This window comes from Oryzias latipes, chromosome 3, assembly GCF_053564925.1.
Source record: "Oryzias latipes strain Hd-rR chromosome 3, Olatipes_Hd-rR_3.1".
In the NCBI taxonomy this organism is placed as follows: Eukaryota; Metazoa; Chordata; class Actinopteri; order Beloniformes; family Adrianichthyidae; genus Oryzias; species Oryzias latipes.
The window spans coordinates 17,747,868-17,772,080 of record NC_136239.1 but is presented as its reverse complement, the minus strand read 5'-3'; the positions used below and the strand labels follow the sequence as shown (position 1 = coordinate 17,772,080).

Here is a 24,213-nt window from a genome sequence, read left to right as displayed (position 1 = left end):
AATGTTCAGTATGGACAAATCTAGTGGGTAACACATCGAGGCGGCATGTAAACGAACTAAGACAGGTGATGATCTCTTGGACAGTTTTGTCAGTTACAGGTACAAAGTGAGTCAGTTTAGAGCAGGGGTGGCGAACATGCGGCTCGAGAGCCACATGCTAGAAAGTGCCTAGGATAGCACAAGGGTTAATATAACACATGAAACAAATCAATAGCCAGATTAGACATGTTTTTGTATTTGTGGATTAAAACACCTGGCGGGATGACAGGTCACTGCTGTTGCTTTGTCTGTGCCTGTGTAATCTCAACTGAATGGCTGCTTTAGCAAGTCAGTAGAGGTTATTTTACGGATAATTTCTTTTCTTGACCACTGGCTGATGGAACAGCAGTCCTTTCTCTGCCTGTGGAGTCTCTTTATTCTGCAGCAGCCAGAGGTCTGTGACTGTCTAGGAAGGAATCCATCTATCTGAGTGTTTGTCAAAAGCAGAGAAATGGAGGCAAATGGAAGGAATCTGCAAAGGTGCAACAGCTCTATGAGTGATGAAGGAAACCTTACTCCGCTTTGGTAGGTTCCTAAAACATGTTCGGCATCGAGGAGAAAAATGACCAGGATTCGGACGGTTAAAGATTACCAAGCTTTATTCCCTAACAGAGTTTCCTAAAACAAAGGTTAATGGATATCTGGGTCTAAACTTTGGACTCCACAATACACACAGCTACATGTGTCTCACTTGCAGACAGTCCAGGAAGAGAAGACATTCTCAAAATGAGGTCGTTTATACTGTGTTGCCGATCCTCCTCCCTCTGTGTGCAATGGATGAATCTTCGGCCGTTGATGCAGAACTTGCTTGTATTCTGTTGCTGATTGTTGGGGCTCACTTCCTTTCCTGGACATTCAGTCCATATGTGGAGTTGTGGAGTGCATCTGTTCCTCTCCCCGGCAGATGTTTCCTATCTGTTTATGACAAAATCTGCTGTGGTCAGCAGAATCCCCCATAACGGTTGCTGCTTACCGAAGTTAACTTCCTCCTGCGTGGGTGGATGGCTGCAGGCTTTGCAGCGTAAGGATGGACATGTCCAAACAGTGACCTTTGTCACAGATCACAAGTAAAAGAAAGAATACACACCGAATGCATTTCAATTTGGACATTAACACTTCAAATGCAATAAAAACATTAAACAGCAAGCATACATTTCTTCAGTGACTCATAGATGGCAGTTTAAAATGCAGTCCTATGGCAAGCATGTATGTTTTATAAGGTGATAGATTATAACAAAAATGTGAATCTTTTAAATTATATATTGAGAAATATTAGTCTTTAACTCTTTTTAACTGTATAGAATAGGGGTCTGCAACCCTCAACACGTAAGAGGTATTCAAGTATATTTCTCACTGCCATTTATGTCCCACTGACATAAATGGCAATCATTCAGATTTTGTGACGCCTACTAAAAAACTGGAATAAATTGTTTGTTTGCTTTTTGCATAAATATAACACAACCATAAGGGGAATTTTGTTTTCCACAATACCAAATAGTTTTGACGGAGGTTCACATGATATTCTTCCAAAATAAAAAACCTCCCTGTACCACAGAGGATCACTTCAATGCAACAAAAGTTAGGTGGTGTGATGTCAGCAGTGATTAAAAGAAAATAAAAGAAAAAAACGTTTTAATTTTTGTTTTAGTGTTTTTGGTTCATCTCGACCAGAAATTTGTAAATATAACAATGTCAAATTCAATTTATAATTGACTTAGTAACCTTACTGCATGTTGCACACTTAAAATCCTTCAATTTTTTTCAATTATAGACAGTCTGCCATGAAATCTGGTGCGACCTATAGGACTTCTGGTTGTGCTCAATAAACTTGATTTTCTGTGGTACTCAGCGCTTTTTGGTCAACTGCTCAATTTGTTTGATGCACTTCATTGTCCAAAAAATTTGTTAACTTTTAAATAAATAAATAAACAAAAACATTGTAGTATTCTTTAACCAGAGAGCCTCGCAGGAAGAGTCAAAGTGCCATGTGGCACCAGAGCCAAGGTTGCAGATCGCTGGTCTAATTAGTTTTTCCATTGTCTCACAGAATAGACTCAACATAAAGACATTTGGTGAACATTTCTCCTTTGTGCGTTTCAAATAGATTTAATGTTTAGTAATATTTGCGTGATGCTCTATATACTTTTTGCTTGTTGCCATTTATCCTTCATATAAATTAACTTTTAGTAAATGAATTTGGCCACAATTCCAGGTTAATCTCTTACTGTGTGAGTTTACGCGCAGATTGAAGTATGAGGGGCCGTATAAGACATTATTTATTCTGAACCATTCACATTCATACATTCTTGCTCTCACAGTCATATATACTCTCTTTCGCATACATATATTCTCTTTCGCATACATATATTCTCTTACGCGAACATATATTCTCACTTGCACATACATATATTCTCACTCTCATTGTCACTCTTAAAAAAGAATATATGTATGTGAAAGACAAGTATATATGTGCGTGTGAGGAAAAGTATATTTGTGCGTGTGAGAGAGGAGTATGCATGAAACGGAAGTGACTTTGCATGAAAAGGAAGGCACTTTACATGAAAAGGAAGGCACTTTGCATGAACCGGAAGGCAGATGATTTTTCGTGCTCTGATTGGACTAGAGGCGGCTCCCTCCCATTTTGAACAGACGCTAACATGAACCAGCAAGAAGGAGCCACGGGGGTCCTGCAGCAGGCCATCGGAACCTTAAGAAATATTTTATCTTCACTGCAAGTGGTCACAAATCTGTCTGCATCTCTAGAGGCACAAAGGAATGTCTCAAATACCAATAATGGTAATAGAAGCGCCACCGAAACAGAAAACCCGTATCCACCTTATTCCTAGCCCCCATGAGCCATTGCATGAATTATGGGCGACACTTCCTGTAGACGCCGGAACACGCATTTACATTAAAACAAATTCCTCTTGTTTTACATATAAATGTGGGAAAACCAGCTGTCATGTCTCAAAAAAGGCAATGGTGAGGTGAAGATAAAATATTTCTTAAGGTTCCGATGGCATGCTGCAGTACCCCCGTGGCTCCTTCTTGCTGGTTCATGTTAGCGTCTGTTCAAAATGGGATGTGGCGGCCTCTCGTCCAATCAGAGCACGAGAAATCACCTGCCTTCCTTTTCATGCAAAGTCACTTCCGTTTCATGCATACTCCTCTCTCACACGCACATATATACTTTTCCTCACACGCACATATATACTTGTCTTTCACATACATATATTCTTTTTTAAGAGTGACAATGAGAGTGAGAATGTATGTATGTGTAAAGTAATATATATGCATGCGAGAGAGAGAGTATATGGATGCGCAAGTGAGAATACATGTTTGTGCAAGTGAGAATATATGTCTGTGCAAGTGAGAATATATGTATGAGTAAGAGAATATATGTATGCGAAAGAGAGTATATATGTATGTGCAAGAGAGAATATATGTATGCAGAAGAGAATATATGTATGCGAAAGAGAGTATATATGACTGTGAGAGCAAGAATGTATGAATGTGAATGGTTCAGAATAAATAATGTCTTATACGGCCCCTCATATGAAAGTCGCTCTCATGCGCATGCAACAAAGTTTTTCTCTCACCTGTTGTTTACTTGGTTTATGTTCATATTGAAGGTATTCCAAATTTTAAGCATAAAAGTCATTCCTGTTTGATTTCACAAACATCATAACGTCTTGGTTTGACGTTGGGACAGATGGAACATCTCTCTGCTCCGGTGCGTCGCGCAACGTCACTCCTCTCCACAGCTCAGCACCAGAAATGTGGAGCACGGGCGTGGCCATTGCGTCCATTTACGGTGTAATCAGTGTTTTGGGGCCTTGTCGGCAACATTACTCTTATCAAGACGTTTTGTTCCTCTAAGTCCGCCCGCAATGTGCTGAATCTGTTCATGTCGAGCCTTGCGCTCGGGGATGTGCTGCTGCTGGTGACCTGCGCTCCGGTTGATGCGAGCCGTTACCTGTCAGATGAGTGGCTGTTCGGGAGAGTGGGCTGTAAAGTCATCCCGTTTATTCAGCTCACGTCGTTCGGGGTGTCTGTTTTCACGCTCACGGCCCTCTCTGCAGACAGGTAAGCCTTTTGTTTAATGATCATTTCATTTTTACTGAAAACCAAAGGAGCAGGATGATGGAGCATGAAAATAATCCAAATCTGATTTAAAATGAAGAAAGGACATGGCCTTTATTAAATTGCAGTGTTCATCAAAAACATAATTTTTTGGAACAGTAGAGTGCCATTTAGTTCCAAGTAAAACCAATCAACTTTGGAAGCAACAACATTAGCAGTTCCTCTTCATTAAAATGATAGAACAATGTCTTTCTTATATAAATAATGAAATAGTTGCCAGGAAAACAGCTAAATGAGGCAGCTGGGAAATCATGTGTGTAAAACTTAATTTACAGAACATCATACACGTGGTTGATTTAGAGGAAAATCGAGAAGTTGTACTGATGTGCTCCTATCGCTACCCATTTTTGCCACCTCCCTGTGCCCCCCAGGCTGGCACTGACTCCTAGATAACCTGCTCAGTAAGCCACGCCTGCTAGTTTTAGAGAAGAGGCTATTTTAAATGAAATATTTCCCTGACTCTCATTCACTTTTAACTCTCAGAGCATAACAAAAGCTCTGAGTGTTTTGATTGTAAATTAAATCCTCTCATCCTTTTGGCAATCTGACGTGGGTTATCTTGGAGTTTTTAGGATTTTTATTTCAGTATGGCCTTTTTCTGAGTAAAAATACAATGTTCCTGGAAGTTCCTGGAGCCACGCTTTTAGCTTGAAAGGTCACACCCCTCACTTGTCTCCACTTCTCCACATCTTTTTTTGTAACCCTAAACCACTTTCACTATAAAAAGTTACACCATCACTTTTGTCGTGTAGTTTCTACCCATTATAATATACCCAACAAAAAGTTCTTGTCTTAAAAAATAGATCAAAACATAACATGATAAATTTTAGTGGTTTCCTTTTATTTTTAACAATGGTATCTGTAACAAAATAAAAAAATGTATATATGGAAATTCCTAAATAACATGCTAAAACATAACTGAAAGATTATGAATTTGAGAAATAAAAAAACCCCAAAAATATAATAAAATGATACTAGAAACTTGGTCTTTGGTCCACCCATTCCTGGGACATGTTAGACTTTCCTGGTGAAGCACAGACTTGACACACAACATATTAAAATTAATGTAAATAGTTTTGCTCTTGGCGATAGTGGGTTGGGCTGTGTTCTTTTGAGTTAGTTAACCCCTTAAAATCTGAATTTATTTCGAAATATGACAAAAAAAATCACGTATGTTTTGTCTTTTGGACACTAAATTAAAGTAAATCTGTAGCAGAGGTGGTTAAATGAACATTTGCATCAATAGGTGTCAAGGGGTCAACTTTGCAGCTATCCATCACCTGTCTTGATATCCATGTTGTAATCTTACACAATATTTTGTAATTTCCTTTTTATCCTTCATTTTTCTTATTTTTTTATGACAAGTGCCTTCACCTCCTGTCAGACCAGCCTTTTGTGGCAGTTAAGAGGTCCTGATTTCAGCTGCTTCAGCCTCATAGGATCCTTTTTTTTTTCTTCATGCACTTTACTACCTGTAAAATTCATGTGCTGATCTTCTCTGAGGAACATTTTCTAAAAGTCCTTTAGGATCATGGATTTTTCACCATAGATTGTGGATTTTATGTTTCTAAATGCACAGTTTAGCAGAGCTCAAACTCTCTTAATTAGGTGTTTATTTCTAAACTTTTATACATTATGAGAATCCTCTTAGCTTGGCTTTTGGGGCTTTTTTGTGTATCAGATGTCTTCTGAACATTTGTGTAACTCATTGTTTGGTTCACATTTTGTCTATTCTGCCACAGCTCTGGCTTACTATTTTGTGTAGTAACTCTGATATTGCTCAGATATTCTTGATCTATGTTTTGCACAAGACTCATTCCTGCAGGTTTTATTGCTAAAATATTTTCAGCTGTAAAGTCAGGTAAGCACCTTTTTGCTTGGGAAGACTTTCAACAGAGGAGAGTGATGTGTGACTGCACTGTTTGATTTCCATAAACTGCAAAAGAAATAGATTATAAATACTTCTGAATTATGTCCCTAAGCACAGGAAGCACTACAATGGTTTTCGTGAAAGAAGAAAATTGTGACCCATATCTTCTTAAAATCCCAACGCAATTGTTTGTAATTTACCTGCTGATCATGTGAAAAGCAGGTGCACCAAATGACTAAAGCCAAACCTGTTCCTTTTTCTGAGACCCACACTTTGATGACAATAATATAGATTGAAAAAATGTAAAGTGCTGTTTTTAATGAGTTTGAAACAGTTTTTTGTCATCTTTTGGTGAGTGCCTGTTTGACCATTCAAATGGTTTAAAGGCAGCAGTTCTTGTAACTGCAATGATGGAAGTTTATATCTCTGAACTGCATGCAAATATGGGGCTTATGTTCTCCTGCACATCCAGGAAGTGTTGACCATTTTATGAAGTTGTCTTTGCTGATGGGAATGTTCTTCCACACTCATGTACAGAAGGTGGAGAAAAAACCCCAACACAGGGTGAAGCATAAGAAAAAAAAAAAATTAAATATTATATCAACAACCATGAAAATAAGCATTAGAGTGTAAGTTTTACTCTGCATAGCGGATATTTTTTTTATTTGTTATTTATTACGGTTGTCCTAATTGACTTTTAGCCGTTGTGGTGTCTCCATGACTTGAGTGGTGTTGCCAAGACACTGTTGCCATCTCACAGTTTAATATGATTTCTATTTTTAGACCCATTTGTGTTACTTTTCATTATTGTTTTTTTTTTTCATTTGTACAATCAACAAATTGTCTGAATTTCCATCTGTGCCACTTATTAGTGATTTTGTCACTTGAAGTTCTGTCTCGATTCTATCAGTCTTTGCCATTATTGGTCCAACCGTAGTCCAGAGTTACTTGAACTGCATTAAGGCATGATGATTTTTTTTACTATTTTCTTTCCATTTTGGCATTTAAGCACTAATGCATTAGACTGACAGGAACTGCACCAAGGCAGAGTTAATGTGGGTAAATGTGAAAGACTTGAGTTGGACAGTCAGTAAAGATTTTAGGTAGAGTGTTGGAAAGAAGTGGAGAGGCCTGTGCAACCAGGCTGGAACGGTTGGAGGAAGGTTTCAGGTGTGACGTGTAATGACAGTGTTAGCAAGAATGAAAGTGAAAGACTGTGGTGAGAGCAACGATGTTGTTCTGGAGACTCTGAGAAAGAAACAGGAGGCGGAGCTGGAGGTAGCAGAGCTGAAGATGTTGATGCTCTCTTTGGGGACTGACAGACATGGAAAGGATAAGGAATAAAAACATCCTATGAACAGCTCATGTTAGATGTTTTGGAGATAAATTCAAGGTTTGGATACATTCAGAGGAGGGAAAGTGATTATGTGAGAGAGGTTGGAGCTACCAGGAAAGAGACCTAGCTGAAGACCAAAGAGGAGGTTCATGGATGTAGTGAAGGATATGAGAGCAGTTAATGAGAGTCAGGAGGATGCAGAGGATAGAGCTGGATGGAGGCGGATGATTGGCTGAGGCAACCCTTGAAAGGAGCAGTCAAAGGACAAAGAAGAGTCAGACACAGACAGAAAGAGAAAATGGAAGACTGAAAACACATTTCTAACAGTTTTTTAGGACTTCAGCTTTGAACAAAACAAAGCAGTCCATATTTTCCTTCTGCCTTTAGGCATGTTTTACAGCTTTACTAGAAGAATAAAGGATACCCAAACAAGACAAAGCATTCAGTCTCTGAAGCATGTTCTTGATCATTTTTTGGATCAAAAAGTGAAAATATGTTTTTTGACAATGTAGGCCTAAACTGCCTTTGTGTACTTTGTTTATCCCCAGAAGTTATTACATTACAGATGGGTGATATGTTGTCTGGTTGATCCAGTGGCTGAAAACATTGTAATTTAAGATACAGATGCAATCAATCTGTGTGTGGGTGCTGCAAAATTTGTTGACATAGAAATATGAAATATGACAGACAGACATTGCTTTGATTATGGTATATTCTCCATATACTCTGTGATTAACTATTTTGTTATAAAACAAGTCATGTTTTAGGTAGATTAACAGGCTTATTCTCCTAACTCAATTTCAAAAGCACACGGTTTAACAATTTTGATCTTAAACATTTTTGCTTTAGAAATCTAGAATTTTTCTTGTAGGTGGACTGTGTGCAATATATAAAGAGGTAAAAAATAATTGAATGAATAAATTATGAGTAAATTGATATATACAACCGTCTATCAGTTTTGCCCCATAATACTGCGTGATAGGTGTGTTTTTATGGCAGCTCAGTTGTGTCAGTTTAAACATCGTCCATAAGGATGGATCATTCTCATCCTCATGGGCTCTGTCGCCTAGCATTAAAGTATAGCAGAACCAAAAGGAGCATAACAGTGGAACCCTAAGTGATCAAAGCGTGTAATGCATAAAAACTGATCCATCTTTGTCTCGCAAGCAGGACTGAGAGATAAAATTAGAGTTTCATTGTGCAGCCATAAGTTTTATTCATCTACAAGGGGCTGAAAGAGCATCTCAGTCAATCTTCTGTCTCACCCTTTAGAAAACTATTTTGGCTGGTCAAGGACGTGATTAGTGCAGGACCAAAGAGGGGTTGTGATACGGTGGCCCAGAAGGGTCACAACACAACACATTAACTTTACACACAACACATTAACTTTACACACAACACATTAACTTAACACACAACACATTAACTCACAACACAACACATTAACTCACAACACAACACAATAACTCACAACACAATAACTCACAACACAACACAATAACTCACAACACAACACATTAACTCACAACACAACACATTAACTCATGGCCCAGAAGGGTCACAACACAACACATTAACTTACCTCACAACACTTTAACTCACAACGGAAGTAAAGCAGCAATGGAAGTGCTTTTATTCTGAAATTTCCACTAGGCTGAGCGGCTAACCACCTAACAGAAAGTAACGTTACAGTGAGCTGTGAAGGGAGCATGATTTTTCTACAAGAGAAGATAGCAGCAGTGTTGCCAGATTGGGCGGTTTTGGTTCTAAATTTGCGGGTAAAAATGGCTTTGGCCGGGTTTGCATAATTTGGGCTGTTTTAGGGTCGGTTCGGCTGGTTTTTTCCCTCATGAATATATAATAGCGGACTACGTTAGGCCGTATGGCTGTTGAACTTCTATGTACTGAAGCTCAGTGAACGCACCAGGCAGAGACGCTTAACGGGCTCTGTCATCTAACCCAGTGTTTTTCAACCAGTGTGCCGCGGCACACTAGTGTGCCGTGGGAGATGGTTAAGTGTGCCGTGGAAAATTGCCCTCATTCACTGATCTCAAAACAATTACCATCTCCAGGAAATCAGCTCTTTGTTCATCCAAACAGGTCCTGATAAAACACTGAGTAGTTAGGAATATAAAAGATCATAAAATACTTTTTTCTTTGTGTTTATTTGATTCTATTAAAGACATTTTGATAAGAATGACGGTAACGCGATTTAGCTGCAGCTATAACTGTTTTCTGAAAAGTCCCGCAGCTTTCACTGTCTCCACGACTCCACCAATCATTCTTGAAGGCTTAATCACATGTCATCAGTCTGACCAATCAGAAGTGTTTGAAGTCTTCACTTCCTTGTTCCGATTTAGCTCATAACTCTCTCAGTTCCAACAAAAACACCAGCTAAAGCTCGTCTTTAGCGGTGTAGCTTTCCACAGAATCCGGTATCAGACCGTGGAACAAGTGAACAAAACCATGAAGCTCAGAGACGCTAGTCTTTCTGCCGTTTTTTCGCAGCTTTCGCACTACATCTCCCATGATGCATTGGCTTGAAAGGGACAGCGCCTCAGCGTACAATGAGTCGTCCTTGTTACACCTGCAAAAGAGTGCAGACGCTTTTTTTCCCTGCTCCTGCTGCTTCCTGCTTTATTTGCTTTTTAATCATTTAATTAATCATTTTTAATCATTTTACTTCTTCCACACATCCTGGAATATCAGACTGGTCATCCTTTTTTGTGACTTCTACCTATACAAATCAATATTTTTGACAAGCCAGCGACATGTCCAAAGGAGAAGGAAAACAAACTCCCACTGTGAACGCTGTCGGATCTACCAACAAGAAATAAAAGAGCTACAAACACGGATATTTACTTTGGAAACTGAAAATGGACTTCACAAGACCCTTCCAGTAACATCGGGTGGTAAGAAGCCTGCTCTTACCACAAACGAGAAGAATAACAGTGACATAGACCTGAGTGATGTTGTGTCCTTTCCAAAACTTTGTGCGGAGGAACTCTGTGTTAAGCCAAAGCGTAAAGATGACAGAACATCCGAAATAAAGCTCACAAACAGATTTTTACCCCTAACACAATGTGATATTGAAGAACACAGTGAAATTGGACCACAGAGAAGGAGTCATAATGTTGGCAACAAAGCACAGGCAGAAAGAAAATCTGTGCCAAACGTCAAGGTCAGAGATACGCTGCTGCTTGGAGATGGCGCTATCAGTGGAGTCAGCCACAGAAGAATGCAAACTTTATGTTGCCCAAGTTCTACTGTTCCAGTGATTACAGGACTCTTATCTAAAGTCTTGTACCAAGGAGTTAAACGAATAATCATCCATGTAGGTGCTGTCGATATCAGAAAAGAACAGTCCGAACGTTTGAAAAAAGACTTCATCAAGTTATTTGAAGAGATTGACAAAGTAGAGGTTGAAGCATTCATCAGCGGACCTCTTCCTAACATCGATGGGGTGTCACTCAAGTTCAGCCGTCTGTTTCAGCTGAACAATTGGCTCTCCAGAGAGTGTGCTTCCAGAGGATTGCATTACATTGAGAACTTCAATACATTCTGGAAGCGAAAGGACCTTTTCATGGGAAGAGGCCCACACCTGAACAGAGGTGGAGCAAGAGAGTTAGTGAAGAACCTCCTCCACGCTCTGGGGCATAGAGGCCAAGGCCCTGAAAAGGCAGCAAGGAAGGACCGAGCCAGTGTCCCAGGAACCACAGCACAACGGCAACAACAACTACCTCCACCAACACCGGTCAATGACTTGGATCCGGCAGCACCAGCACCACAACCACCTCCACCTAAGGACTCAGCTCCACCAGCATTACAGCAACCACCTCCATCTAAGGACTCACCTGCACCAGCACCACAACAACTACCGCCAGCTAAGGACCCAGCTGCAGAACCCAAACAACAACCACCAGATTTGGCCCCAGAAATTCCACCATCTGACCAGCTGTGGGCGCCCCCTGCTACATCTACTTCCAGTGAAGACTCACTTTCCTTTTCGTCCCCCCCACTTTCACCCATGGCCCTACCTAGCCATTTTGATAGCCTCATTAAGTCAGGAATTAAGATGGCTCCCCTAACACCTGTGAGCCTCACACCACACAGGAGCTCTCCTACCCCTCCAGCGCCCCCTCCTCATCCTTCACCCAAAGTCCCTCCAACACGGCCTTCATCCAAACCCCCTCCAACACGCCACCTCCGTCGTTCACCCAAATCCCGTCCAGCTCCCACTCCTCCCGGTCCATCACCCAAACTACCCTCAACTCAACCTCTCCTGCGCGCCTCTAGACGTACTATTCCCCGGAGCTAGGATGAAACGGGCCCCCAGTGTCCTAGGAAAGGTTATGTCAAACTGGGGCCCTGTGATGAACAGCTTCCTTCTGGTGCTATACCTGTAGTTGCACCACGTAGAATGCAAAAAAGGGCAGTTAGACTGTCCAATCAAAGAAATCTAGTTCACATCCCTTGCAAGAAGGTTTTGACCAGTCCCAAGGAAACTAATCTCAAACTTGCTGCACTCAATGTCAGATCTTTATGCAACAAATCATTTTTAATCAATAATCTTATCTCTTCTTTTAATCTTGATTTTATGTTTTTAACTGAAACATGGCTTGACAAAAACACAGGAAACATAGTTCTAGTCGAATCAACTCCCCCCAACTACAAACATGAATCGGAAATACGAGAAAATAAAAAGGGTGGAGGCGTTTCTGCACTGTTTAGAGATAATATTGCAACCCGCAGACTATCATTTGGTGTCTTTTCATCATTTGAGTATGTGTCCTTTACGATTGAGTTAAAACAAACTCCTCCCTTACTCTGCATAGTTATGTACAAACCTCCTCAGCACAGCCAAAGTTTTATTGATGATTTCACTGAAATGCTCTCAGTTGTGTGCACAGACTTTGATGGTCTAGTCATTACAGGTGATTTTAATGTTCATGTTGATAATGTCAATGACAGAAATGCAAAAGAGCTCAATGCTGTCCTTGAAACCTTTAGTCTAATTCAGCATGTGAGTTGCCCCACCCACAGCAGAGGGCACACTCTGGACCTGCTCATCACAAGGGGGGTTACTATTTACAATGTCAGTGTGGTTGATGTCGCCCTCTCTGATCATTTCTGTGTATTCTTTGACCTGTCTGTTGCTCCCAAACCACCGCCTGGCCCTGCAGTTGTCCAAAGGAGACAAATAAATGAGAGCACTAGGGCACAGTTTGTAGAAATGATAAACCCTGAAAACGTCTCTGGTGCCAATGTTGATGAAATGCTGAATTCTGTTACTTCTAGCATCTTGAATGTTCTGGATGCCATTGCCCCTATGAAAGTTCAATTGAGAAAACATAGACAGAAAGCTCCCTGGAGGAATGATGATCTAGTCAGGGCACAGAAACAACAGTGCCGCAGAGCCGAGCGAAAGTGGCGCAAGTCAAAACTACAGGTTCATTATGGAATATATAAGGCGGAGTTGTACGCTTATAACCAGATCTTATGCAGAACAAGGGAAAGGTACTTCTCTGAAATAATTGGAAGTTGCAGCAGCAACTCTCGTATCCTGTTCACAACAGTTAACAGATTAACTAACCCTCCAACCCAGCTACCAATAGAATTGGTTTGTACACCTAAATGTAATGAGTTTGCTGTATTTTTCAATGACAAGGTTCAGGGCATTAAAAAAGCCATCAACTCCTCAACACATATAACTATCAAACGGCCACCTACTCACTCTAAGCTGACTCACTTTATACCTGTCACTGACCAAACTGTCCAAGAGACCATCACCCGTCTGAGCTCGTCTACATGCTGCCTTGATGTGTTACCCACTAGATTTCTAAAGTCTGTCTTGAACAGTGTGTTGCCATCAATTACTCAAATAGTTAACATGTCTCTTCAATCTGGAATATTTCCAGAGGCCTTAAAATCTGCAGTCATTAAACCCCTCCTGAAAAAGAGCGGTCTTGATCCCACTGTACTGAATAATTACAGACCTATCTCTAATCTGCCATTTTTAGGAAAAGTCCTTGAAAAAGTTGTCTACCAACAGCTCACTGACTTTCTCTTATTAAACAATTCGTTTGATGTTTTCCAGTCAGGTTTTAGACCCCATCATAGCACAGAAACTGCTCTTATCAAGGTAACCAATGACATCCGCCTGAACACTGATGATGGAAAAGTCTCTGTCTTAATCCTGCTAGACCTGAGCGCTGCCTTTGATACTGTTGATCATGGGATCCTTTTGCACAGACTCCAAGACTGGGTTGGCATCTCTGGATCTGCCCTAAGTTGGCTCAAGTCTTATCTGGAAGACAGGAAATATTTTGTTGAAATTGGGAGTTGTGTCTCAGACTACATGGGCTTGAATTGTGGTGTGCCCCAGGGATCGATCCTGGGACCCCTTCTGTTCAACCTCTACATGCTGCCACTAGGGCAGTTAATACGCAGTAATAACATATCTTATCACAACTATGCAGATGATACTCAGATCTATGTGTCACTGACAACAGGTGAATATGGGCCGGTGGATTCTCTCAACCACTGCCTCCAACAGATCAGCGCGTGGATGCAGAACAACTTTCTCCAGCTAAACTCAGACAAGACCGAAGTTATTGTTTTTGGCCCACAGAAACAAAGAGAAATTGTCAGCAGCTACCTTCATTCTCTGTCTCTTAAACCCTCAAATCAAGTCAGAAATCTAGGGGTAATCATGGACTCTGACCTGAACTTTAACAGCCATATCAAGTCAGTAACATCAGCGGCATTTTACCACCTGAAAAACATTGCCAAAATCAAAAACATAATCTCAAAGCGAGACCTGGAGATACTTATCCATGCATTTGTCGCCAGTAGGTTAGACTACTGTAACGGCCTGCTCACCGGCCTGTCCAAACGAGCTGTAAAACAGCTTCAGTACATCCAGAATGCTGCTGCTCGAGTCCTGACCAAAACCAGGAAGTATGATCACATTAGTCCTGTGCTCAGGTCTTTGCACTGGCTCCCTGTACCTCAAAGAATAGACTTCAAAGCAGCTCTGCTTGTGTACAAGTCTCTCCATGGCCACGCACCAAAGTACATCTCTGACATGTTAGTGCCATATGAACCATCTCGTACTCTGAGGACCTCAGGGACCGGCCTCCTGTTGATTCCCAGAGTCAGAACTAAACAAGGGGAATCAGCGTTTCAATATTCTGCAGCTAAAATCTGGAACAGCCTCCCTGAAGGCGTAAGACAGGCCTCTTCTGTGTTCATGTTCAAATCTAGACTTAAAACATTTCTGTTTAGCCGTGTATATGACTGAAAGGTCCTATCTGCACCTTTCTTTCCTTCCTTTCTTTTTAAATCATTTTTTTTTCTTCCTTTTCTTTTAAAGTAAATTTTATGTTGATTATTTCTATGATGTATTGTGATTTTAATGCATTTTTCTGTTTTGTGAAGAACCTTGAATTACTTTGTGTACGAATTGTGCTATACAAGTAAACTTGCCTTGCCTTGCCACGTCTTGAAAACACAACAAACATACAGTTTGTATGTAACTTAACTTTTATTACATCTTTTAGAAAAACATCTGCAAAGAGGATGTGAACAGGTGAACAGGTAGAGAGGAAAAGCAGGTAGAGAGGCGGGGGAGGGGCTTTGGCTTCAAACTCTGTCAGAGAGATGCAAACACGGCGTCAGATTTAGATGCAGCTTTCACTGCAGGAGTTGAAGCAGAGACTTTCCCTGGGATGATCTTATGATCTCAAACATGGAAACATGATTACCAAGTAGAACTCTCCAAAATACTAAACTCCATCTCTCCACATTCTTGGTGTCTAGTGTTGCGGAGTGGGTGTGTGTTTGTGTGTGTTGGGGACCGCACGCGCCTGTGTGAGAGGAGGGAGCGGAAGAAAGGAGAGGAGAGGAGCGCGCGTGCAGGACAGAGAGGGGTGTGACAGCGGAGGGAGGAGTGTGCGTTCATATTGTGTGTGTTTAGAGGAAGGAGAAACTTAATAAAGAGAAAGTTTCTGGCAACACTGCTGCTAGCTGCTCCTTTAGAAAAATCATGCTCCCTCCACAGCTCACTGTGACATTACTTTCTGTTAGGCAGTTAGCCGCTCAAATTTCAGAATAAAAGCACTTCAATTGCTGCTTTACTTCCGTTGTGAGTTAAACTTCTGGGCCATGAGTTAATGTGTTTTGTTGTGTTGTGAGTTAATGTGTTGTGTTGTGAGTTATTGTGTTTTGTTGTGTGTAAAGTTAATGTGTTGTGTGTAAAGTTAATGTGTTGTGTGTAAAGTTAATGTGTTGTGACCCTTCTGGGCCACCGTATTGTGATGCTAAACAAGAAAAGAATGGGTAGTATGACACAGAGCATCTGTCACTGCAGCAGAGAAACAATGAGTAAAAAACAACTCCTTCTGTGTTTATTTTTTATTTCCTTATAAGAGGGAACTGTTAAATGACACATTCTGAAAGCCTGTGTGAATTATGTTCACTATACTGTTAATTGATGCCCTCGGCTAATTTGACCTGCATAGGCCTGCAGCACTGACACGGAATAGGTAAAAATACTTGATCTTTTGTGGATCAGTCTTTGGTTTCTGAAAGGAAAACTGGTCCTGAAAAACGGTTAAGCTGGAAACTGACGTTGCAACGAGGCGACAAAAACACACATGCTTAGCTTCACACCACTTCACTATTCAGCTAATGAGCCAGCTATGTTTGTATGTCTCTTTTTACATTTGTCCATTACAGGTACAGGGCCATAATGAAACCCTTGGACATCCAAACTTCTGTCACCACAACCAGCATCATCCTGCGGGCAGCAAATTTAAATTAACACACCACACGAATGTCTCCATACAAAAGTATAACAAATTTATTTACAAATAAACAGACAAAAAGCAATAACTAAAAGTGAAGCAAAAAGGCTTCAGGGTGAACCAAGGCCAAAATAACAAACAAAACCCCAACTAACTGAAACATGTAGTCTTACCTGCAAATGAAAGAAAAGGGAAATCAAAGACAAAACACTAACCTCCCTAAACTAACAAAAACAGGAGAAAACATGTACTAAACAAAATGGCGGTTCACCCCTACAGCTTCACTTAAACAAAATCATGAACCAAAGGACTAAACAGAGTGGGCACAGACAAAACTACAAACGACTACAAAACAAAGTGCAACACAAACTAAACAAGTGGGGAAGACGAAAACAAACTGGAGAAGAGGGTTACGCTACAATGGAGACTGGTTGCAGCCAAACTCCCTTCTCATTGGCTAGAGGTCCAAATGGTGCTTTTAAAGACTGCCTCCACCAGCTCTGTTGAAATTGGAGGCCACACCTTCCATGCACCACACCTGCAAATAATCAGACCTACAAACACAAAGATCCACAAAAAATACAAGTCCCACTCTGATTCAAATCAAATACACAGAACAAAACAAAACCAAATACAGCCACAGCCGTAACAATTGCAAAATTTTCTAAGCTATAAACTGACCGATCAGGGGGGTATTCCAGGAAGCATGTTTAAACTAGCCTGACTTTAAGCCTGAACTCTAGCTGAAATCCGCCTGAACTTGCTTACTCTGGGTATGTCGGTTCCAACAGACCAGATATGAGTTGGCGTAATTGCCCTCCACTTGGTAACCCTGGGTTAACACACGTGCATCTCAAGTACATAAAGACATTCTCAATGGATCGCCGATTTCCAGAGTCACCATGGAAACGCGTGGAAAAAAAGCAAGCGTTACACTTTAGTGAGACGGAGTCTGAGGTTTTAATGACGGCGTATGAAGATTATACATCCATCAAAAAAGTAATACGGCTGCATCAGCAAAAGAAAGAGTTTCTGCTTGTAGTAAGAACAGACAAAGTAAACGCACAAGTTTTTGATCTTATTTCAATTTTCCCTGTGACTCATATATATATAACTTATCCAATTTTGCCACCTTAAATGAATTACTTCTATTGCTAACAAATAATCGAGTTAAATTTAATCAACATAATTTCTTACGTCTGTAAAAACACAATAATTGTTTATACAACTCAAATTTATGTATTTATCTAACTAAAGGTCATATTACTCCAATTCAATTAATATTTGTTCCATCTTAATTAATTATATTTCTTGATCTCTCATATGTCTAAGTTTGAGCCGGCAGATATGCTCATTTTTATAACAATAAAAAGGACGAGAAAAGAATGCACGTTACGCACAACTTCAATAAAGAATTTTCCATCGATGTCACTATAGGACTCATCAGTAGGGGTGGAATATAAACTCATCATCCTCTCATTCACTCTTACTCATGGTGCAGAGACATAAGCACAGTAGGACTAAACAACTCAGCAAAACATGGCAAAACACAGTAAAACAATCCATCATGGTCCATCTCTCCTCTGCGTACACTCCAGTGGTGAAACAGCAGAAACCACAGATTAAAACGGTGAAGATCTGGACTGAGGAAGTAACAGAGTGACTAAGGGACTGTTTTAGCACCACAGACTGGGACGTTCTCTGCAGTCCACACGGGGAGGACATTGACAGTCTTACTGACTGCATCACGGACTATGTCAATTTTTGTATGGAAAACACAGTGCAAACAAAATCAGTGCAGTGTTTTTCCAACAACAAGCCCTGGGTCACTCCTGAGCTGAAGACCCTCCTAAATGAGAAGAAGAGGGCTTTTCTCTCTGGGGACAAGGAGGAGCTACGCAGAGTACAGAGGGACCTGAAATATAAGATCAGGAAGTGCAAGGACTGCTACAGGAAGAAGCTGGAGCAGCGCCTGGAACAGAACAACATCCGTGATGTGTGGAGGGGTCTAAAACACATCTCAGGACATGCTGAGGCTGGAAATGGTCGCCAGGTCACAGGTGACCAAGCCTGGGCAAATGAACTGAACCTGTTCTTTAACAGATTTGATTCTGCCCAGCCCCCAGTCTCCACCCACTCGGCCCCCTCTTCACACCTTTCCAGCTCAGGCGTCTCCTCCCAGCTGCAGCTGTTACCACCTCAGCACCAAACAGTCCACTCTCCCCTTCTTCCAACAGAAGCAAAGGGACCCCCCCAACGACTCACAGCACCAGACCAGCCACCGCCCACCCATCCTCCAACCCCCCTCTGCCTCACCCTGAATCAGGTTAGGATGGAGTTAAGGAGAACAAAGGCCAGGAAGGCAACAGGCCCTGACAGCATCACCTCCAGGCTCCTCAGGGAGTGTGCAGACCAGCTCTGTGTGGTGATGCTGTTCATATTTAATATGAGACTCAGACTGGAGAAGGTACCAGTCCTCTGGAGGACTTCCTGCCTGGTTCGGGTTCCAAAGGTACCTCGTCCTACGGAACCGAACCACTTCAGACCTGTCGCCTTGACTTCCCACCTGATGAAGGCTATGGAGAGGATCATCCTCAGCCATCTCCGCACTCAGGTGAGCTCAGCACTGGACCCGCTGCAGTTTGCATATCGACCAGGCATCGGGGTGGATGACGCCATCATCTACCTGCAGCATCGGGCCCTGTCTCACCTGGAGGCCCCTGGGAGCACTGTGAGAGTCATGTTTTTTGATTTCTCCAGTGCTTTCAACACAATTCAGCCATCACTGCTGAGGAGGAAGCTGGAGGTTGCAGGTGTGGACCAACATCTGGTTGCTTGGACCATCAACTACCTCACAGACAGGCCACAGTTTGTGAGGCTGCGTGACTGTGTGTCTGATGTGGTGGTCTGCAGCACGGGGGCACCTCAAGGGACTGTGCTCTCCCCATTCCTGTTTACCCTGTACACATCAGACTTCACCTACAACTCCCACCACTGTCATCTGCAGAAGTTCTCAGATGACAGTGCCATTGTGGGCTGTGTATCAGGGGGGGATGAGCAGGAGTACAGGGGGGTCATCACTGACTTTGTTAGCTGGTGTGAAGTTAACCACCTGCTGCTTAACACCAGCAAGACAAAGGAGCTGATACTGGACTTCAAGAGGTCCTCACCATCACAGTCACCGGTGAACATCCAGGGTTCAGACATTGAGGTCGTGGACACATTTAAATATCTGGGTGTTCACCTGAACAACAGACTGGACTGGTCCAACAACACGGATGCTCTGTACAGGAGGGGCCAGAGTCGCCTTCACCTGCTGAGGAGACTGAGGTCCTTTGGCGTGTGCAGACAGCTGCTGAGGACCTTTTACGACACTGTGGTGGCCTCAGTGGTCCTTTATGGAATTGTGTGCTGGGCAGGGGGCAGTGCAGGCAGAGACTTGAAGAGGCTTAACAAACTGGTTAGGAGGGCCGGCTCTGTCCTGGGCTGCACACTTGAGTCCATCGAGGAGGTGGCGGACAGGAGGATATTAGCTAAGCTGACATCCATCATGGATAACCCCTCCCACCCCCTACACCAAACTGTAGAGGCGCTGACCAGCTCCTTCAGCACAAGACTGTTGCACCCTCAGTGTAAGAAGGAGCGCTACCGCAGGTCATTCCTCCCCACAGCCATCAGACTGTACAACACCATGTCAAAGTGACACTCCACGGTCCCAGGGGTGTTTTTCTGTTTAGTCATTGATTCATTTACTTTTGTTGTAGTTGTTGTTTTTCAATTTTAAATTGTTTTTTGTTCCTGAACAGTTGTTTGTTTTTGTTTTTGGTGTGAACTTCATTAGTTATTTCGGTATTTTGAAAAAATTTGTAATGTTTTTTTACAGTTTACATGTTTTGCAGACCGCATGTTTTTTTTACACTTTTGCAGCTGTATTTATTTAATATTTATTTCTTTATTTAATAAGAATCTCATTTTTGATAATAATTTTTCATAATAATTTTAGTAATATTTTTAATTATCTAATATAAATGTAATTTGTGATGTCCTTTATTGATGTTATATTATATAGATTATTTCTGAATGTCGTGTTGCTGCCACAGATAAATGAAATTTCCCCATTGTGGGATTAATAAAGTCATCTATCTATCTAAAACAGCTAAACAACTAAACACATTTGGTCAAAAAGCCACACTTAAACCAAAATCCGTCCAGACAGGCAAAGCAAATGGTATCCCACAATCCTTTGCGGTGCCGATCTAACAGCAGGACCAACGTTACACCTACTTAATTGAATTAATTTGAATGAAAGTAAAATAACTGTCTGATAACTGTGTGTTATTTTTAAACTGACTTAACAAACAAATGAGTTATCTTAACTGAAGCAAATAACTATGTTAGATAAAAGTAAAAAAGTTTATTTTTCCAACATCCATATGTGGTCTTATCACCCTCTCACAGTGGAAAAAGTATTATCTGAGCTTCTTCATCCACTAAATCATCTTCAAATGGACACGCCATGCTGCTTCACCTCTCTGACAACAAACTAAGCTTCAACTAAACCTGCTCCCGACCAGGTTATGTTCAGAGCATGAGTTGCTAAGGCAACTTGACCTACCCTGAAACATACCTCCATTTCTGGAACCAAAAACTGAGGTTATCAACTTCCTTAGCCTCAAACTTACCGTGGGAGCTAGCATAACCTGCTTTCTGGAATACCCCCCAGATTCCTCCAAAAAGCGTGTGGTGCCCGCTGGCCCCCTCCTCTTATGTTCAGAATGTTTGATTGATAGATTCACCCCAGCCCCCTTTCAGTGGAACTTTAAACAAGGTCACTCTGGATTGGTGAGAGTTGTTGCCATAGAAACGTTGACTCAGACCAATCACCGTTTACTGGTTCCAACACGGTGGTGTCCGTATTGCAAAAAAAGACGACAGAATTGGCTTTATTTTGCTGGAAGTAAACCATTTTCTTTGGGTGACATCACACTCTCTCGGTCCAATTCTCATAAACAGTCAGTGATTGAGATAGTCATCTGCAGCAAAACTGAAGCCGAATCATGATGTGGATGTGGGGTTTTCATTGAGGAGCAACCAAAAAATAAAAATAACATCTTTATGTGTGCAACCCTTCTTGGTGGTCGTCGGCACATTAAGTCTTTTCAACCTTTGCATAGTCTTAGTGTCAACAATCTTCTTCATTACGTTTGTAAACTCACAGATTTGTGGAAATATGTGCAGATATTCCTTGAAAAGATGTCAGTTCAATTCGGCCTAGTTTTGATGTTACAAACAATTGTACAACCTAAGCTTGTCACTTACCTTCTTTCCAATATTTATTCAAACCTGAGCCTTTAGTTTTTTAACATGCAGAATCCATTTATTACTTTTTCTGAGTATTTTTACAACTACAGCTTTTTCCGTGTATATCACAAAAGAGTTCAGTGCTTGTTTCTTCTTTGGTCTTATTTGAAGATTTTCTTTTCTCACCCACAGATTGAATCAAGGAAGCGTCTGGCTAAGACAGTCCTGGTCTTTGTTGTGTCATGGTGTCGAGGACGTAACAGACCCAGTTGCTGAAATCCGGAAGTAAACTCAGACTCAGGAAGCTTGGTTGTAGTTTTAATAATAATAAATGTCCAAGGAATGAAGCACAGAGGTTGGAAGCAGGTGAGTATTGTATGAAGCTTCGGTGAGAAATCCACAATAGCGTCTGGGGATCTGTGCCGAGAAGCCAGTGAGCGAGAGGAAGCTCAGAGGCGAGCGATCCCACGCACAGCTTGGACGACTGCATGGCTGGAGCAGAATGAGGCGTGGAAGAACCAGCAGCACCCGTGGAGGAGAGGACCTGAAGGCGTATGACAAGGTGAGGTGAGGTGAGGTGAGGTGAGGTGAGGTGAGGTGAGGTGAGGTGAGGTGAGGTGAGGTGAGGTGAGGTGAGGTGAGGTGAGGTGAGGTGAGGTGAGGTGAGGTGAGGTGAGGTGAGTACATGAGGTGAGTACATGACTTGACTAGGAAAGACGAGACTTAGCTTGAGGCCAAGCATAGGCACCGGAGAGAGTGTAACGGACTGGCGTCGAATGCTGGGGTGGATCTCTTTAAGAAGGTCAGCAGGTGATGAGATGATGAAGGGCAGCTGGTTCCAATGAGCAGAGCAGGGAGGGGGAAGGAAACTGACACAGGCCCCGTGACATGTTGGTCTCTTTGCCATTTGTTGGCTTCCCAGTCACATCATCTACATGTATCGTTCCTACCATTATTCACAGGTAAAGACAGAAGAAAATCTTTATCTGTATTTTATGTGTCCTTGGATAAATGCAACACCCGACATGCCTGACTTTATCATGAATTATGAGAAAGGTAGTGACAAAAACTGTGAACCTCTTAATGAGTTAACGTTAATTGGATTGGCATTAAAACTGATTCTTCATCTCCTTACCCATTGTCTTGTTGTCAGGTGGACACTTCCATGGTTCATTTTGTATGCAGCGTCTGGGCTCGGATTCTGGCTCTCACCAACTCCTGCATCAACCCATTTGCCCTTTACCTGCTCAGCGAGACCTTCAAGAGGCAGTTTAACCAGCAGCTGTGCTGCTGCTGTCATTGGATCCTCAAACACTCCCCACGGAGCCAGACGCATTTTAACATACGTGTGACCTCCATCCACAGCACGCATCACTCCATAGCCAGCCTGACCACAGTTAATGGCAAGCAGATCTACCAGGAAGACAGTGTGTAAAGTCTAGTATGGACTGCACATGTCCATATTTCTGCTCACAACATCGTTTAATGTTGTCAAAAAAATACATGTCTCAGCAAAAGATTATTGACATGAAGACGGCGTTGTTTATTTCTGAAGTGATTGTAAAAGTGTATAAAAGATTTTCACTAATGTCAGTTTGTATTTTCAGGCTTTTTTTATGGATAGGCTTTAAAAAATGTATGCTGCTTTTTTTAACCTATAGCTGTCATTTTGCCTCTGGCAGTCTCTCCTCCCCCTCCCCTCTCTGCTCTGCTCCATAACTCAGACTAGCTTTGACCACTCACCTCATCATCCACCAGCCCTACATAAGGAGATCCAGTTCCAGCATTCATCGCCAGTTCGTTGCCCCTGATGGTGCTTAGTCTGTTCACTAGAGCGTATGCTTTGCTCATGTATTTTTGCTCCGCGCTAACTTTGTTTTCTTGCCTCAGCACTTCAAACCACGAGTGTCACCTGAGTCAGAAATCTCCTAGAGCAGCTTCTACTTCACTGAAAATCCTAGGAACTCTTAACCACACCAAGAACTCCAGCCACGCCACGAATCCTAATCACGCCAGGTCCTCCAGCCACGCCACGACTCCAAGCCACGCCAACAAAAAAATCTGAATACTTAGCATCTTACTTACCTGTGTTTTCCTTCCGGGTTCCAGCGCCTGGGTCTGTCTCGCCTTACTAGTCATAACAATAGCTTTATTGACCTAAACACTTGTTGGTGTGTGCTTTATTAACTGGTTTGCAGTTCAAAACAGTGTAGTTTGGTGCTTACGCTTATAGATAAAAACAACGATAGAAGTAATAAATTGTAAAATTTATCATTGCAATGAGTTTGGCAAAGTTAACAGAGTGTTCCACACTGTGTTTTTCAGAGTCCCTCAATATCTAACTCTCCTCTGTGTGGCTTCTTCTTTGTTACATTTATTGGTTTTAACTGCATTAAAGTGATGAAATTTGTGTTTAGGTTTGAAAATTCTAGAGATGATTTTAAATGTTTACTAAATGTACTTTCAAGTCATGTGACATGCTTAATGTGAAACAAAACATAGTATTTCTTCTTCTTTGCCGTTCAACCCACATTAGGGGTCTTCAAGTGAAACATCTACTTCCATCTAACCCTCTCCTCTGCATCCTCCTCACTCACATCAACTGCCTTCATGTCCTCCTTGAATACATCCATCCATCCTTTTCATTCCTGGTAGCTCCAACCTCAGCATCCTTGGACCACACAATCACTGTTAATCCCCTCAACGTGTCCAAACAA

At 41.7% G+C, this 24,213-nt stretch overlaps 2 protein-coding genes across 2 annotated transcripts in view; one reads left to right on the top strand and one right to left on the bottom strand.

Annotated features, from left to right (window-relative positions):
* The window catches only part of LOC105357762 (cell surface A33 antigen), a 64,183-nt gene that overhangs the window by 28,889 nt on the left and 11,081 nt on the right, over positions 1 to 24,213 (bottom strand). The gene's annotated exons all lie outside the window — the stretch shown is intronic.
* LOC111946777 (gastrin-releasing peptide receptor-like) lies at positions 580 to 23,089 on the top strand. Its single transcript, XM_078944879.1, has 4 exons — positions 580 to 619; positions 3,864 to 4,125; positions 22,395 to 22,458; positions 22,650 to 23,089. Exons 1-4 carry the CDS (start codon positions 580 to 582, stop codon positions 22,929 to 22,931), a joined length of 648 nt encoding a protein of 215 aa, XP_078801005.1. The 3' UTR covers positions 22,932 to 23,089.